The sequence below is a fragment of the Mesoplodon bidens genome (assembly GCF_964165515.1).
Source record: "Mesoplodon bidens genome assembly, chromosome: 20".
Classification (NCBI taxonomy): domain Eukaryota; kingdom Metazoa; phylum Chordata; class Mammalia; order Artiodactyla; family Ziphiidae; genus Mesoplodon; species Mesoplodon bidens.
The window spans coordinates 41,037,938-41,055,220 of NC_138181.1; the positions used below are offsets into that span (position 1 = coordinate 41,037,938).

Genomic DNA, 17,283 nt, shown 5'->3' on the forward strand with positions numbered 1-17,283 from the left:
GGAATAACAGTAGCTTTGTGGTACTCGTTCTCTTTATGTTTTCACACTCTGACAACTGTATTTTAAGACATTAAGAGTGTTGTGACACATACTTAACTGATGAAAGGAAAAATCACAGTTAGTAGGTGGAAAGATGGCTAGTGGCTCCCACATTGAGGCACAACAGGACAAGTTGAAAAAAAATCTTCAAGATGATACTTTATTGTGTTTGAAGATGTGGTATGTCTCACTCTGGCTGTGAAGGCTTTAATTGGTTTGATTCCTAACCCACAGGCTTTGAGTTTAGAATAACTACAGGGCACTCTGTTGCCCTGTCTATTGTTTCCTCCATCTTTCCTCCTTCTTCTCTTAGTAGAAACTGCAGACAGCCTTAGTGTTTCCTATAATCATTCCCAGGTTCCGACTCGGGGGGCTTCAGGATGGAGTGATCTCAGTAAGGGAGGGTGGAGGGTACTAAAACTGGCCCTCCTTTTATTTCCTCTGAAGCTAAAGTTTTCTGATATTCAGGACATGATGAAAGACATCTGTTTCCAGGCTTTTATCTAGGAGGACTGATGAGCTTCAGAGGAAGAGGTTGTCCCAAATATTTACAAGTTTATCAAATGGCGTGAATGGCTCACCGACTTCCAGGTGTGTTTACAGTCAATAAAGAGCCTTTGAAAATGCTAACAGGGATGACCACACTTGGCTTGGCCAAATTAGAGGAGGGCCATGACTTGAAAAGCAACAATGCAGAATTTAAAAAGACAAAGCCCCTTCACAAAACTCTAGTCTCCTGACATTCAAATAGAGGCTTTTTAGCAGGAATGTTGTACTGATATTAGCTGCCAGTTCTGTGGATTTAAGCAGAGAAAAATCTGTGATGTCCTTGTATCTCTATATCACTGATTATAATGACAGGGTTAGGTCAGCATCTACCCTTTAGAAAAGACACATTCTGAGACTTTAATTCAAAATAAATCCATTCTAAATAGTGTAATAATTTGAAGCAAAAGACATTGATAGGCACTTAAAAATGAGATTCACATTTCATAGGAAAGGCTAGAATAGATCAGTGATCTTCAGTGATCTTCAAACTACTTTGTTCTTGTGCCTCTAAAACAAAATATGTGTACAAATTGAAATTGAATTTTAACACAGATGTAGAGAACAAACGTATGGATACCAAGGGGGGAAAGTGGCAGGGGTGGTGGTGATGGGATGAATTGGGAGACTGGGATTGACGTATATACACTAATATGTATAAAATGGATGACTAATAAGAACCTGCTGTATAAAAAAATTAATAAATAAAATAAAATTCAAAAACATAAATAAATAAATAAATAAAATTTTATTTCCTGCAACCATAATACTCTTAAGTGTTTTTAAAAATCCATTTTATTCTGTACTGAATTTTGTTTACAATTATTAGTTGTACATATTTGGATGAAATCAACCTAATTATGATATAAATATGTTGAGCATTTTGATAACTATTAAATATAAAAAGTGAAAATGTATTAAAAATACCTCTGAATGAGATGAATGGGGACTTTTTCAAATAGTTTCACTGATGAATATTAGTTATTACAAGAGCAAAGCAAGGTTCAGTATCAATTCTGTTCCTGTTACCCTTTGTTATAAGTATAAACATAAGAAATCTTGCTACAAAATAAGCAGAAGGGAATGGAAGAATTTTTTTAGAAGGATGCCGTTCAATTATTTGAAATCCTTATTAGTCATAGGTTAAAACTCACATTGTGATCTATTTCCAAAAAGTATATTTAGTGGTCTACAAGCTGTCAACTTCATCACATTTCTTCTTCAGTTTTATTGAAAGCAAAGAATTAGCAACTACCTGCTTTCAAAAAGATTCGTTATGCAGTTTTCGAATCAATACGATTTCTCAATTTCCGTGGAGAATACCAGAAAAGGCTTCACCAAGGCTTAGCAAAATACATACTGCCAATTATATCTCTTATTCTTTTACTTCGTGGCACTTTTTCTGATATATGAAGAATGGACTGGAAAATCGAACTATTGTTCATTTTCATTTACCTTTGTTGTAATCTCTCTTGAATGCTTTTATCATACTCTGTACTTTCAGTATCTGTATTTAGTTAGCTCACTAATTTATGAGGAATAACCACTATATAATTTACTGGCAGAGCTAGTTCCCATTAAAATCAAACTTATTTTCTGTCAGAAAAAAATCTGACTTGTTTTTTCAGTTCAAATAAATTAATACGCGTTTGGTCACAACTGCCTCAGCTCCGAATTCCTATGCTAGGCAGGCAGTAGAGAGATGGACAAAGACCAAATCCTTGCCAGGGGTTTGACCATTGGATTAAGTAAGGCATCATTGCCTTTAACATTTCTTACTTTATTGATGTTCTCTTTGCAATCATGAAACTCTTCTGCAGATGAAAAGCATTCATGGACAATGTTTGGGTGGGTGATGGGGGCATGAAACAAGAAGGTTCTCCCTCCCTTTTGATATATCGGATATTAGAACGTGCCCACAGTCTTAAATACTCCATTTCTCAACTTCACCGCACTTTGCCTTTGATAGAAATACGTGTAAGACAGGAAAAACACTAAAGCCCTACCGTGGGTTTATGGTGTCTTGATTAAAGGAGGTTTATCAACAAAAAATTCTTTCAGTTTTGCCTGTTTGACACACTGGAAACTTTATGTTCTAAGATAATGTATGAAAGAAAGATTCTGGATGTGTGAGAGGTGTGCCTGTCTGTTGTAAAGAAGTCTACATATGGAAGTTGTTGGGGTTCTAGAAGTTAATTCCCATAAAATACCCCTCTTTTCTCATTGGAAAGTCCTCATGTTCCCTAGGGGTATGACTCCTCTTGTTTGAAGACTCTTTGACTAAATGACCTCCAAGGGCACTTGAACTCTGAGCTTCTGTGAAGCTTTTTAATTACAGGTACACAAGAGAACCATGGTCACAGCCACTGCTGCCCCATTCAAGCACATCCACTCAGTCTTGGTTATTTTGTCTTACAAATGAAAGAACCTTCTCTCTGAAAAAGAGCCACCTGTTAGATTAGCTATGGGACTAATTGGATAAGTAGATACACTTATTGACCCAACAGTGGGGACACATATCGTTTCAGTGAGAAAGATTTTAACACCTCAAAATAGAATATGGAGAAGCAACAAAGCAAAACCTGAAACCCTAGAAGTCAGAACTTGATTACTATTTCCAAAGCTAATGCTTTTGGGCAAAGATGATGTTTTGGAAAAACAGCTCCGGGATTAGCACCACTTAATGCTTACCAGCTCTCAAAGTATGTATATACTGTTAAAACTACTAAAAGCCATTTATACCAGCAGTAGATTAAGTAGATTAAGTCACATAAGCTTCAGAAAATAACAATAGAACTTGTTAAAAACAGTAAAGTATAATAATAGCCTTAGAAATGTGTGAACTTAATGAATGAGTCCAAATATGAATGATCTCATGTTTAAATATGATTATGTTTACTAACATGTTAGTGGGAAAAAAGACTGCTACTCTATTGGGTATTTTTTAAAGCACCACGTGGAAGCCAACAGACAAACACTTACTGGGAATTTATAATAAATTGTAACACAAAGAATATTTTGTTATAGTGTCCGTGGCACACAAAACTGGCCATTACTTCCTAATAAATTATGTCCTAAAATTGAAAACTAAGCAGATTTTCTGGTATCTTTCAGTGAGCTAACATACCTGATTTTATATGGAATAGACATTTAAAACCCCGTAATTTGAAGTAAATATTTTTTAATAAAAAGCAAAGATTATATGGATGACTCTATAAAACACATAGTTCTGGAATTGTGCAGACCTCGATTTGCATCTTGACTCAGCCCTCACTTTAGGTATGTAATTTACTTCTTTGAGCCTTAATTTCCTCATCTCAAAATAGTATCGACCTCATAGAGTTGTTTTGAAATTTAAAACAAGTAGTATAGGTGAAACTACCTGGCATGTTGTAGGTTCTCACTAAAGGTTAATTCCATTTCTCTTTTCCCCCCTCTTTAATCTTCTTGGTAAAATCTAATTTATGAGAAATTTAGGTTCTTGTGCAAAAGCTTCCAAAATGAAAAGTAGAAATTGATCTCAGTTATTTTAAAATTCCTGTGAATAAAGAAAGATATTTGCTTAGATAGCAAGCAAAAGTAATGTCTGGGTATAGGGTTATATTTTTTATCTTTTTATTTATGTATTCTAATTTTGCTAAAATGAATATTTATTAATATCATAAGATACATATTTTAAATTTCAATGAATGATGCATGATTTATAGTCTGTGAGTTGATACCTGAAAAATTACAATGATTACTATAACCCAATTTTGAACTTTTATTTTCAAGAACATTTTATATTAGTAAATTAGTTCAACAAAGATAGACCTGGTAGGTAAAGGACTGTTAACTGCCGTGATTGTAGACATCAGGAAAAAAGAAAGGAAGTGAAACTGTAAATAATGACTTTTTCTTAAGCTTTCTTGTACAGCCCACTCCTGCCTCCTACCTAGGTTATTGCAACTGTATCCTAACTCATCTCTCCACTTCTGGGCTTCCCACACTACTGCACTTTAATGTCCTTGAGACAGTGATTTCGTGTCACCTTTTGCCTGATCAGAACCTTTAATGGGTCTCTGTTTAGCTGGAGCTGTCCTTTGCACCTGATGGTCATATGTCGTTGTAGGACACAGTAGTCCAGATAGAAAAGAATGCCAACACTTACTAATACTAATAACACACTGTCCCTCAAACTTCACACTTATCCATAAATGTGATTTGTTGTGAATTACTTATCCATAAATGTGATTTGTTGTGAGTTACTCTAGACCCTAATGGCCATAACCTGGATATCTACCATAAACATCTGTTCCTTACTAATCTTTTTTTTTTTTTTCTGGCTGCGTTGGGTCTTCATTGCTGCGAGTGGGCTTTCTCTAGTTGCGGCGAGCGGGGGCTACTCTTCGTTGCGGTGTGCAGGCTTCTCATTGTGGTGGCTTCTCTTGTTGCGGAGCACGGGCTCTAGGCATGCGGGCTTCAGTAGTTGCAGCACATGGGCTCAGTAGTTGTGGCGCACGGGCTTAGTTGCTCCACGGCATGTGAGACCTTCCCGGACCAGGGCTCGAACCCGTGTCTCCTGCATTGACAGGCGGATTCTTAACCACTGCGCCACCAGGGAAGCCCTCTTACTAATCTTGAATTCTGCTTCTCCTGATGACACGCATGCGCACACACACACACACACACGCAAAACATATTAACAGATAAGTGCCTTTGTAGCATTGAAGTATAATTAACCCATATTAAATCTATTTCAAGTACCTATTTTTAAAACATGCCATAAATTATATGCATAGTAACACAATGCCTATATATATTTATGTATATACGTATATACCTACCTTCAAGAAAAGGGGTGGAATAATGCTCTTTGACAGAGTTGAAAATACAAAAAAGCTAGTGGGAAGCAGCCGCATAGCACAGGGAGATCAGCTCAGTGCTTTGTGACCACCTAGAGGGGTAGGATAGGGAGGGAGGGAGACGCAAGAGGGAAGAGATACAGGAACATATGTGTATGTATAACTGATTCACTTTGTTATAAAGCAGAAACTAACACACCATTGTAAAAAATTATACTCCAATAAAGATGTAAAAAAAATACACAAAAAAATAAAATAAAATAAAATAAGGGAACATGAATTATAAAGACCAAATTCTTTTTTTTTTATTGTTTGTAGATTTTTTTTTATTGGAGTATAATTGCTTTACAATGGTGTGTTAGTTTCTGCTTTATAACAAAATGAATCAGTTATACATATACATATGTTCCCATATCTCTTCCCTCTTGCGTCTCCCTCCCACCCTCCCTATCCCACCCCTCCAGGTGGTCACAAAGCACCAGAGCTGATCTCCCTGTGCTATGCGGCTGCTTCCCACTAGCTATCTATTTTACGTTTGGTAGTGTATATGTGTCCATGCCACTCTCTCACTTTGTCACAGCTTACCCTTCCCCCTCCCCATATCCTGAAGTCCATTCTCTAGTAGTAGACCAAATTCTTTAACCTGGTATTCAGGGGCCTCCACCATCTTATATCGTTTTTCCTTTTCCAATCTTATCTTTCATTACTTCCCTGACAAGCCCATTAATGTCTTCCATTCATTTAATACCTACTGAGAGCCAAGTGCTTTATATAGAATAGCTCATGTAATCCTATAGCAGTCCTGCGATTGCATTATGACTATAGCCCCATTTTACAGATGAGGTTTAGAATCAAAGGTTTAGTATATACCTTCAGGGCACACAGCTAGTTACTGACAGAGTTGGGATTCGAACCCAGGTTTATCTGACTCCTGCCTTTCTTAACTTCTTTTCTAGCCAGATGGATGTCTCTGCTCACCATCACCCTAACACATGTTCAGTTCCATTGCCATGTTTTTAATTATGATATTCACCCCAACTCAGAAACCTTAGCCTACTTGCCCTACCAAGTTTAGCTCAGAACTTACCCCTTCTGTGAAATCTTTCCACCTCCAGCCTTCAGTGATATCACTTTGCTCTGACCTTTAACCATGTGTTGCTTTAGATGGTCATTTAATTTATTAGTTTTTAGGTGTTGTCTTCCCAACCAGGTAACTAGTTGCTTGATGGCAGAAGCCATCAAAGCCAGACTAATCTCTAAGATTCTATTCTCTAATTTATATTTCTTCTTGATACCCACAATTCTGTGTCCCTAGTAAACACTCAAAAATGAACTCAATGTTAAATTAATAATTCTTCATAGATAGAAGACTCTCCTCTGTCATTAAATAAAATAGTTCACAACTCTCCATCTTGAAATGAAGTCATCTAAATTTTGAATTCACAACTTATCCAGTGTTGTATAATAGATATTTTATAACATTATGTAATATCTGAATTAATATTCAGGTCAGTGTTCTTAAAAAGACAAATTCAATACTGTCAACTTTGTGACTTTCAAAAAGATTGACTTGATAGAGAATAATCTGCCCACTTCCATTCTCTTCCTTTGCGTTCATGGACCCTTTCCATGGAATAAGAGACAATGCAGTTTTGTGTCCATTTAAGGCAAATTGTAAAACCTTCTCTATCACTAACCCCCTCAGAATGAGGAAGAACCTTAATGAAGAGGTAAGGAGGCAGAGACATACCAAAAAAGAGGATTCCTGGATCTGTTTCCTAAAACTGGGAAGGAGATGGTCTCTAAGAGGGGTCAGAGATTCAGGGAGTGGAGATGGAGACTATTTGTTCTCAACACGTTGAAAGTCATTGAGAGGGCTAATAATACATATGCCCGGAAGGCTGAAGGTGACGTTGAGGTGAAGATCAAAAGGAAGAGGAAAAGTTGTGGCAGCCTACGTTAAAACCTTGTGAGAATTTAAACTTAGCCCTCCTCCTTCCCTTCCCCTCATAATGTGCCCCCTGCCCCCTCTCACCCGCCCTTCAGGCATCTGAATTTCCATTCATCCTACTATATAGTTTGGAGGGAACTACATGAATCTGTGCCATTGACTGTTTTTGTTGTTTGCTTAAGGATTGATTTGGAAATCTCCATAATCCATTCTGCCTTAATTTACACTTTGCAGGGTTATGGTATGTTTAGAATGACTGGTAAATAGCAGACTTAGATTAATCTCTCCCAAGAAATAACAACACATATAATTTGTAAGATAATTATGTTTCAAGCGATCAAGAAAGACTGTGGGTGTGAAAACAGTTGCAGTAACAGGCAAAGCTTGGGGGGAAGTAAAGGGGTGTTGACTTAAATGTCTTAAAGGATGTTGTGCTCAGTCAGGGTTGGCTGAACAACATCTAACAAAGAAAAGCCTTTTAAAGGGAAAATTAGGAATAAATAAGAGCATTTCATTTATCAGAAGAAAATGAAATTTCTGAGCATCTAAGTAAAAAGAATTTTTTGAAAGTCAGAAAGCTGTTTTGTTTTTTGGCTTTGTTTCTTTTTAATGTTTTGTTCTTTTTCAATGGATCTCTTACATTCAGGAAAATTGGGTGGATTTACACAAGAAAATAACACCATAGATTCCGGAGAACTTGATATTGGCCGAAGAGCAATTCAAGAGGTTCCTCCCGGGATCTTCTGGAGATCACAGCTCTTTATTGATCAGCCACAGTTTCTTAAATTCAATATCTCTCTTCAGAAAGATGCATTGATCGGAGTATATGGCCGAAAAGGCTTACCACCTTCCCATACTCAGGTAGGCTCTGTTACCAGCAAAATGAAAACTGCTCGTTTACATTTAAAGTCATTCTGTTTCTTAAGTTCAGCTGTTTAACTGTTTGACCACTTTTGTGTTGATCTTTTTCAGTGAAAAGAATTTTGAATATAGGTGACACTTATCTTGAGATTTTTGAATTAGTAGGAAGAAGAGCATTTTCTTCCTGACTTGCTTTAATCATTATTGATTGATTAAAATGTACAGAATTTGTGAGTAACCTGATGAATATTGAACATCATCTGAGTACGTAGTAAAACACCATAGATTTTCCAAGCGTTTTAGAAAGATTCTATGATCACTTCCAAAGATCATACTCCTTTCATGTAATAGATGCGTGACATTTTCATCTCAAACATGTATTCATTCTGTTGAAAATATATTATATACTTTTTACTTTATGTCAGATTTACTCTTTGTAAAGAAATTATGGGAACATAAACAGAAATATCATGATATAAACTTTATCAACTCAAGCCATGATTCCTAGTCTACATATGATGAACACTGAAATACAGAGATAAAAGAGCTTTCATAGGTCACCAAGGATGATCACATTACTTAAAACAATTCAAATGCCCCTATATCGTAGATTCAAAGAACTTTAGAGTCTATTTGCTTTCATGAAAATCACCTCACAACTGTCACAGATCGATAATCCCAGGGATTTTTCATAGTCTAATATTGGCCCACGGTGTATAAATTGGAAATTGTGGTTTAAAGAGGTCCCATTATGTCTAAGAGAAATTATCTAAATTACCTACCACAAAATTGGAGCCCAGACTTTTCCCCAAAACAGGAATTCCAAAAAATGTAATAGATGGTTAATTAAAATTGACAATTAGATGAGCTTAAAGTTATGCTTGAAAATCAGTTTATTTACTCATAGAATTTCATGCCGATTTTAACTGGATTTATCAAATGAGGACCAGAGGATTTTCATGGTGCTTTGTATTATGTAATTTTGTGAGAAATGCTTTTTCTATAACCTCGGAATATAAATTATAAAGAAAAATTGATCCCTATACTAATAAAAATAATATCTTTAAAAAAAGATGGGTAAGAAAATTTGGACATGCTGTCTCTAATGTCATGGATCAGGGAAAGTTTCATATACATATATAAATAATACAGCTGTAAATTTTTTAACGTTTTTCATATCTACATTGTTAAAGTAATTCCTTTAATGTTTACATGTCAAATTCCTCTTATTGTGTACTGGGGTCCAATTTTAAATTTTAGATTACAATTGCATAAGATGTAATAACCGGATTTTCTTCAGTGGAGGTGGCCCTCTCTGACTTCAGTTATAGCAGATAGATTGCATTTAGTAGAGCAGTAGTCCAGTGAAATAGGAAAAAAAATTTTTTTTCCATTGGAATCACATACATGATTAAATTACTTCTGTATAACTCAAGAAACATACCTCTAAACTAAGTACAATAGCGAGCTTGTAACCTATAAATTCCAAAAATTAATTTCAGAAAAAATTCTCTAATGCATTGGGCACTTTAAAGGTTTATTTAAAGGTTTAGGGTTGACTTATTGGAGGTTATATATGCCATATAAGACTAGGGAATAAAAGGTGTAGTTTCAGGTTTTCTTATAATCCTGGTATTTAAACACAATATACGTGATATCCACTTTTCTTTTCTCCCACAATATATGTGTTTAAGTAGGTTATGCATTTTCTTAAGCTCCACAGTTATTAGAGTTCCTTCCTACAGTTTATTCAGGATCAGCAGAGCAGACAACTCTTTCTGAGTTCAGTGGTTAAACATGAAATATGCTATAAAACAGCCCAAACTGAACATTTCTCTTGTTTCTGGGGAATGTTAAATAAATCAACCTGAAATCATTAAAATTGGCCAACCATTCAGAATAATCACTTGAGTTTTGAAAGTCTTTTGTGACCCTTTGTAAAACTGTCCATATGATGGTTACCAAGGAATTGATTGACTTTCTTCTCCCTGATGCTCAGTTCATTCTCCTGGACAGTTAGAAGCCTAAGGAAGCAAGTTAACGCTGTACAGTTAATAGTGTACTGTATCCTTTAAGTGCATCTGCGTGAAGGCTATTTGAGAATGGGAGTGGGAAACCTGGGTCCTTGAGCACACACGCCTGCCACTTTCTGACCTTGTGACCTTGCACAAGTCTAACTTCCTTGTGCCTCGGTGTCTGTCTGTAAAATGAAGGAGTTGTATCAGGTGATCTTTAAAATCACTCCCTCCTCTATGTCAAGGATTTACAGCAAGAATCTACCACCACCAAAGAGTTGATATAAGAGCACAGTTAGGTATTCATAGATTCTGCGTTCTCATCATTTTAATAACTGAAATGAGTTAAGAATATGGAAAATCTGTTCAGAAACAAACCACCAAGATACCTTTATCAGGTATAAGCTTTGTCTCATGATTGGTCCTCCAAAGTGGTGAGACCGAATTTTGTCCTAAAAATAGCATAAGATTCTAAGACTTGCTGCGCAAAAAAATCCAGAGGAATCTTATGAATAGGTATTACAGAGCAGAACTCTCAGATTTGCCCGTAAGTGATTACTTTACACCCTGAGAACAAAGGTTATTAAATTTCTACCCCACATAGTTTGTTTCCTTTTCGCGGAGATAGCTTCAGTGTTAGATAGGGGACGTGTCTTTAGGTATTTGAGTGCCCTCCTGAAGTTGTGTGTGAAATGCCCCCGAAGGGCCTCGAACTGGGTAGATACTCAACAACCGTCAGCTACTCCCCCCCCCCACCAGCCTCACTTTATTGTTCACACTGTGATGACAAATAATGATCCCTATGATAAAGGTGACAATTAATAGGGCTTGAAAGACCTGTTAAAATTCAAAATTTCCTCCCATTCACTTTTTCAGTTACTGTGTTTATGTTAGGGGAAAAAAGTGTTTATGTGCAATGGGACCATAAAAAGAAACTTTTTCTTGTCTTTTTGCCATGCTAATGCAAGTATTTCAATCTGATGAGAAAATGAATGGCTTATTTGAGGCAGAGGCACCTTTCAAACGTGCTGAATTAATTTCCTCTCATAATTTCGGAACAGAATCCCAGTGAAATTTTGCAGTTCAGATATCCATACCAGTCATTATTTTCATCTTCATAAGATGTAAATGAATGCTAATCACCTTGTGGCTTTTTTGTATATTTCTCACAGCTAAATGATGTTATAATGCAGTTTGACTACACCAAACAATAACAAAAAATGCTTTTATATTTACATTTAAAATGTAGTGTGTCGGAAGCTGAATTAGATATTCTAAATTCTGTCCAATGGTAACAGTAAGAGGTCTGTGTACAGTGGCAACGTATTTAACTGATTCTTAGAATCCCAACAACTGATTTTTTTTCAATTTGATTGTATTAAGGGATTCATTATAAATAACCTTTCCTTAAAGAGATGTCTGATGAAATTCCATTTAAGGAATCTATCAGAAAGTAGAATATTGATGATTCACATGTGTAGTGCTTTAGCATTAATGATTTATATTTATAGTGCTGTAGTGTACTTTTCACCATAAATACATACCTCAGGAATAAAATGAAACTGGGTAAAAGTCTATAGACCCTGAATGATTCTACTTTTAAGAAACTATTGTCTAACAAGTTTATTAAAACTGTGTTGGAAAGTCTTTGCAGTGTCTTCCAAATTCACTGAATTATCTCTGGCTACAAAATTTTACCCCACTATTACCAGTCACATTCCATCTTTTTTTCCTATTTATTTATTTGTTTGTTTGTTTGTTTGTTTATGGCTGCATTGGGTCTTCGTTGCTGTGCGCGGGCTTTTCTCTAGTTGCGGCGAGCGGGGGCTACTCTTCATTGCGGTGCGCGGGCTTCTCATTGCAGTGGCTTCTCCTTTTGCGGAGCATGGGCTCTAGGCGCACAGGCTCAGTAGTTGTGGCTCGCAGGCTCAGTAGTTGTGGCTCACGGGCTTAGTTGCTGCATGTCATCTGGGATCTTCCTGGACCAGGGATCAAACCCGTGTCCCCTGCATTGGCAGGCGGATTCTTAACCACTGTGCCACCAGGGAAGTCCCCATATTTTTTTGAATTATCTTCAAATTCTCTGGTTACATTCTTCCAGCTACCCAATGTTCATGATTAATCTTGCTAAAACCAAAATTAAGTTTAATGATGATTGACTTCATGATCATAATTGGGACGGCCATCCCTTCAGAATTCCTCCCTCCATTGTTTAATTTTTTAGACTTTTGATCAAAGATGTAAAGGCATCTTGTTATGTTTTTGATCTAACCGTAACTAAGTAAAACTCCATGGCTTTCTCCATGGTGCTCGGAATGGTTACATCAGGGTCACAGAGGGGTGGAGTCGGGTAACGGGAACAGCCTGAGCTTTGGAGCAAAGTGCACTGGAGTTCACATACCACCTGCACCACTGACCAGATATCAAGCTTCTCAAGCTTCAGTTTCCTTCATCTTTGAAGTGTAAACATTAATGCCTTCCTAGAAGTGTTGCTAGGAGGATTAAAAATAATCCTGGCACAGAGTAAGTATTCAGTAGCAGTGGTTACTACTTGAGTATTAAATAGGAGAAGATCTTAAGAGGTCATCTAATGGTCTAACTAAAACAGAGCTGCTGGGCTTGGAATAGTACAGGGTTAGGGTTGTAACCCCAAACTGCCTCAACTCACAAACTTTAAAAAAAATTTTTTTCATAATTTTATTGAAGTATAGTTGATTGACAATGTTGTGTTAATTTCTGCTGTACATCAAAGTTATATATATACTTTTTCATATTCTTTTACATTATGGTTTATTACAGGATACTGAATATAGCTCTACAGCAGGACCTTGTTGTTTATCCATCCTATATATAATAGTTTGCACCTGCTCATCCCAAACTCCCAATCCATCCCTGCCCAAACCCCTCTCCCCCTCTAGACAACCACAAGTCTGTTCTGTAAACTCACACACTTTGTATCAGTCAGAAGAATTAAGTAAGTTTGGAAACCGTATTGCACATCAAGGGAAGAAATGGTCTGTGATGTTTAAATACAACAGTGGTGTTTGCTGTGCAGTGGGTAATCTCCGTCACCCCTGTAAATGCGATGCCTAGAAGACCTGTCAATCAGGAACCTGTTTCTACCACTGTGTTTATTAGAGCGAAGGAGGAAAGTCTGGCAGGAGGGAGAGGAGCAGCGCAACCGACCCTTTCCGGCCACTAACCAGTTCTCCTTGTGCTCGTCCTCAGTACGACTTTGTGGAGCTGCTGGACGGCAGCAGGTTGATAGCCCGGGAGCAGCGGAACCTGCTCGAGTCCGAAAGAGCCGGGCGACAGGCGAGGGCCGTCAGTCTCCACGAGGCCGGCTTTATCCAGTACCTGGATTCTGGAATCTGGCATCTGGCTTTTTATAATGATGGGAAAAGTGCAGAGCAGGTGTCGTTCAATACCATTGTGATAGGTAAGAACTGTCTTCAAAGCATCACTTCCGGGCTTCCGGCCTCAACACTGTGTTGCCTAGAAATTCAATTGTCTTCACCAATTTGAGTGATCCCTAGGATGTTAAAGCCTGAGGTAGAAGTGAGAAATATTTTTTAAGTTGTTTGTTTATGACTGTGTGACAAACCGTGAAGCACAGGAAGACAGTATCACTTGGAAGTAGCTTGGAGGAGGACAGTGCATCACGAAAACGCTTTAAAACATCTGCATTTGAAATGTCAGTGCCTTGCTTTACTATTCGAATAATCTGGTATGAATGAATACTTTTGGGGGGTTATGGAGCAAGCCACCCGTGCTTCCTTCAAGATGTAGCTAAAATGATCAAAGTGACACGGTTTACCCTGCACGAGAGGCAGGCTGCACAGCAAGGACTGCTTCTTGTTCTTTTCTTCAGAGTCTGTGGTGGAATGCCCCCGAAACTGCCATGGAAATGGAGAATGTGTTTCTGGAACTTGCCATTGTTTTCCAGGATTTCTAGGTCCGGATTGCTCAAGAGGTATGCAAGTTAGATTCTTTTCTTAAGCCAATATAAATAAGCTGTAGAAACACGAGCAATTCAGAAAGCTCTCAAGACAGGAAAGAAGACGGGGGAGAAATGGCATATTGCTGGTTCCAGCGATGTGCCTGTTTGGTCTTGGACAATCTCGATGGGAAACATGGCTGTTAATTCCTCTGTCGTGTTTTATTTCACAGCAGCCTGTCCAGTGCTGTGTAGTGGCAACGGCCAGTACTCCAAGGGCCGCTGCCTCTGTTTCAGTGGCTGGAAGGGCACCGAGTGTGATGTACCAAATACGCAGTGTATTGACCCGCAGTGCGGGGGTCGTGGGATTTGTATCGTGGGCTCTTGTGCTTGCAACTCCGGATACAAAGGAGAGAACTGTGAAGAAGGTAAACATGTCAAACCTTGCAGAGGTCTGTCTTTATAGCTTCATAAAGAAACAGCTTATATGTCTAACCCTTCGTTTGGCAGATGAATCTTTTTATACGCCTCCTTCTGAAAGTAATTTTGATCTTGCATTGCTTCATGAACATTTTACCTAATAAAAAGGAAAAAAATACCAAGGAGTCCTTTAGCTCTCTCTCATTTGTGTGAATAATTTTTTTTTTTTTTACTCTGAGAAAAGTACACAAACATTTTTGTCTTAGAACCAATGGTGAACCGTTCAATTCTTTTTTTTTTTTTTTTTTTTTGCAGTTTTTCACCTTGATGCCAGCTTCTAAATCTAGCATTCTGGCGTCTCTAGAAAGACAGAATATTGAACATAGTATACTGGTGGAGAAAAATACATCATGGGTTTGTGCCATAACTGTATATAATGTTGATAGTCAAGATGCTGTACTGTAAAGTGCAGTTGAACTGTTTTTTCAAAAAGCAGAAAAGCACCATTTCCGTTCTTCAGTCAAATGGATTTTATTGATCTGCACACACAAAGTGATGCAATTAAGTCTCTGGAATTAAATTTTCAGGCCATTGACCCTACAAGTGTAAAGTTTTATTGAGTCAAATTGCTAAATTAAATCTCGTCATCTAAAGCACATTAAAGTGAATTAAGAGAGATGGAGAGTCTGCAACTCATTTATTTCTCAAACATTTGAGGGTCCCATACAGCTGTCAGTACTCAGTGGTTATGGATTAGGTCAGCTGATTCAGATTTTGTTATAGAGAAGCCAATACTTATTACTCTCTGGGCAGAACGGAAAGCAGTCGTCTGAAATCTCAAGAGCAGAAGTGTGTAATTCACTAGAATTACAAATCCTTGCAAGAGTCTCAGTTACCTAAATGGCATGATTCTTAATGCTTTATTGTATAAATTCTCTGCATTTTTCAGAATAAGTTCTTGCAAATAAACGGTGGGTAAACATTTGAGTATCCAAAGTGTTCAGGTAAATCAGATTGGGGTGTAATTCTTTGTTCCATATGTACTTGTGTATATCTTCTAGATTTGACCGTAAATTTGTTCTCTTTTCTTTCCACTAGCTGACTGTCTAGACCCTGGATGTTCTAATCATGGTGTGTGTATCCATGGGGAATGTCACTGCAATCCAGGATGGGGTGGTAACAACTGTGAAATACTCAAGACCATGTGTCCAGACCAGTGCTCTGGTCATGGAACATATCTTCAAGAAAGTGGCTCCTGCACTTGTGACCCTAATTGGACTGGCCCAGACTGCTCAAATGGTGAGGTTCATACATGCCATACGATTGAGCACTTAATATTCTTTAGCTAAAGGTTACGACATTTTAATTTTTAAAACACACTTATTATACTTAATTTTATTAAAGTGAACATTTATAGAAATAAATATTAAAAGTAATGAAATTTGTTATCTTATAATATGGAAAGAAACAGGCTTAGTCAATTTGTCATTAAATTTCTCCTTTAGTATTAATATAAAGAATAATCTGTCACTTGTGTAAAGCCCTCTTTCTTCTTAACTCTGAAGGCCTGTGTACAGCTTGGAGATTTAAGCACATTATCTCATAAACAGAGAAGCTTCAATTAAAAAATTATGTGACAATAGAAGACTTAATATTATCACAATAAAGAGTAAACATATATAGATATTATGGTGTACATAATGGTTCAACACTGAGTTTTTAATTGTAACTGTATGATTATAATAGAAATGACAGGTAGTAATTTTATCCAATCAGTCACGTTGTATTTGAGCGCCAGCTCTGTGCATGGCTTTGTGACAGACACTGCAGGGATAAAAGAGTGTCAATCATCCCTGCCCTGTAGAATACTGGCTTTCAAGTTTTTGACCATGACCTAAATAACATGTGGTCTTAAATACATTTTTACATTGTGACCTCATATACATATATGTGCATATACTCACATCACTGAAACAAAAGCTTTACAAAGTGATATACACTGATACTTTCTCCCAAGTCTATTCTACTTTTTTTAATGCCGGTTGCAACCCGTGAATTAATTCCATGACCCACTCGTTAGTCATACAGTTTGAAAAGATGCTGTTCTAGTCTAGAAGATTACAGTTTAATTGGGGAGATGAGATCAACACACATGACATACTTAGAAACCAGTGTGTTCCAGTATAATATTCTGTTGAGTATTACATGGACTAATATGCTAAATTCAGTCAGTATTTAGATCCTGCCTTGATGCCTGTTGAAAGTTGTCAAGGAGATTTTTAACATTTCTTGCCTTCTTTTAGAGATTGTAGTTAATGTGGAGGTTGAGGGAATATTTTTTGACTAGGGGAACAGTGTTAGAAAGTACTTACGGGCATGGATTCTGAAATCCGATGTTTGGGTTCATATTCAGTCTGTACTACTTGATACCTGTATACCCCAGGGAAATCACTGCATGCTTCAGTTTGCTCATCTGTAAAATGGATTTGATCATAAGACATTCTTTCCAGAGATGCTGCTGTGGGAATTGCTTGAATTGATGCATGTGCAGTAAAGACTTAGTACAATGCTTAGCCCATAATAAATTCTAAATACAGCTGCCACCACCTTTCCTACTACTACTGCGGCTGCTACCATTACCAAAGACACAACTGTGAGAATATCATTATA

The 17,283-nt window shown here is 37.2% G+C and overlaps 1 protein-coding gene across 7 annotated transcripts in view; it reads left to right on the forward strand.

The window, feature by feature from the left end:
- TENM3 (teneurin transmembrane protein 3) overlaps window positions 1-17,283 on the forward strand; it is a 320,768-nt gene that overhangs the window by 195,677 nt on the left and 107,808 nt on the right. For all 7 annotated transcript variants that reach the window (XM_081221018.1, XM_081221019.1, XM_081221020.1 and 4 more), the window contains 5 exons: window positions 8,027-8,241; window positions 13,485-13,695; window positions 14,128-14,229; window positions 14,427-14,621; window positions 15,712-15,912. In XM_081221018.1, the coding sequence (XP_081077144.1) occupies window positions 8,027-8,241; window positions 13,485-13,695; window positions 14,128-14,229; window positions 14,427-14,621; window positions 15,712-15,912 (924 nt within the window). The remainder of the gene's footprint in view (window positions 1-8,026; window positions 8,242-13,484; window positions 13,696-14,127; window positions 14,230-14,426; window positions 14,622-15,711; window positions 15,913-17,283) is intronic.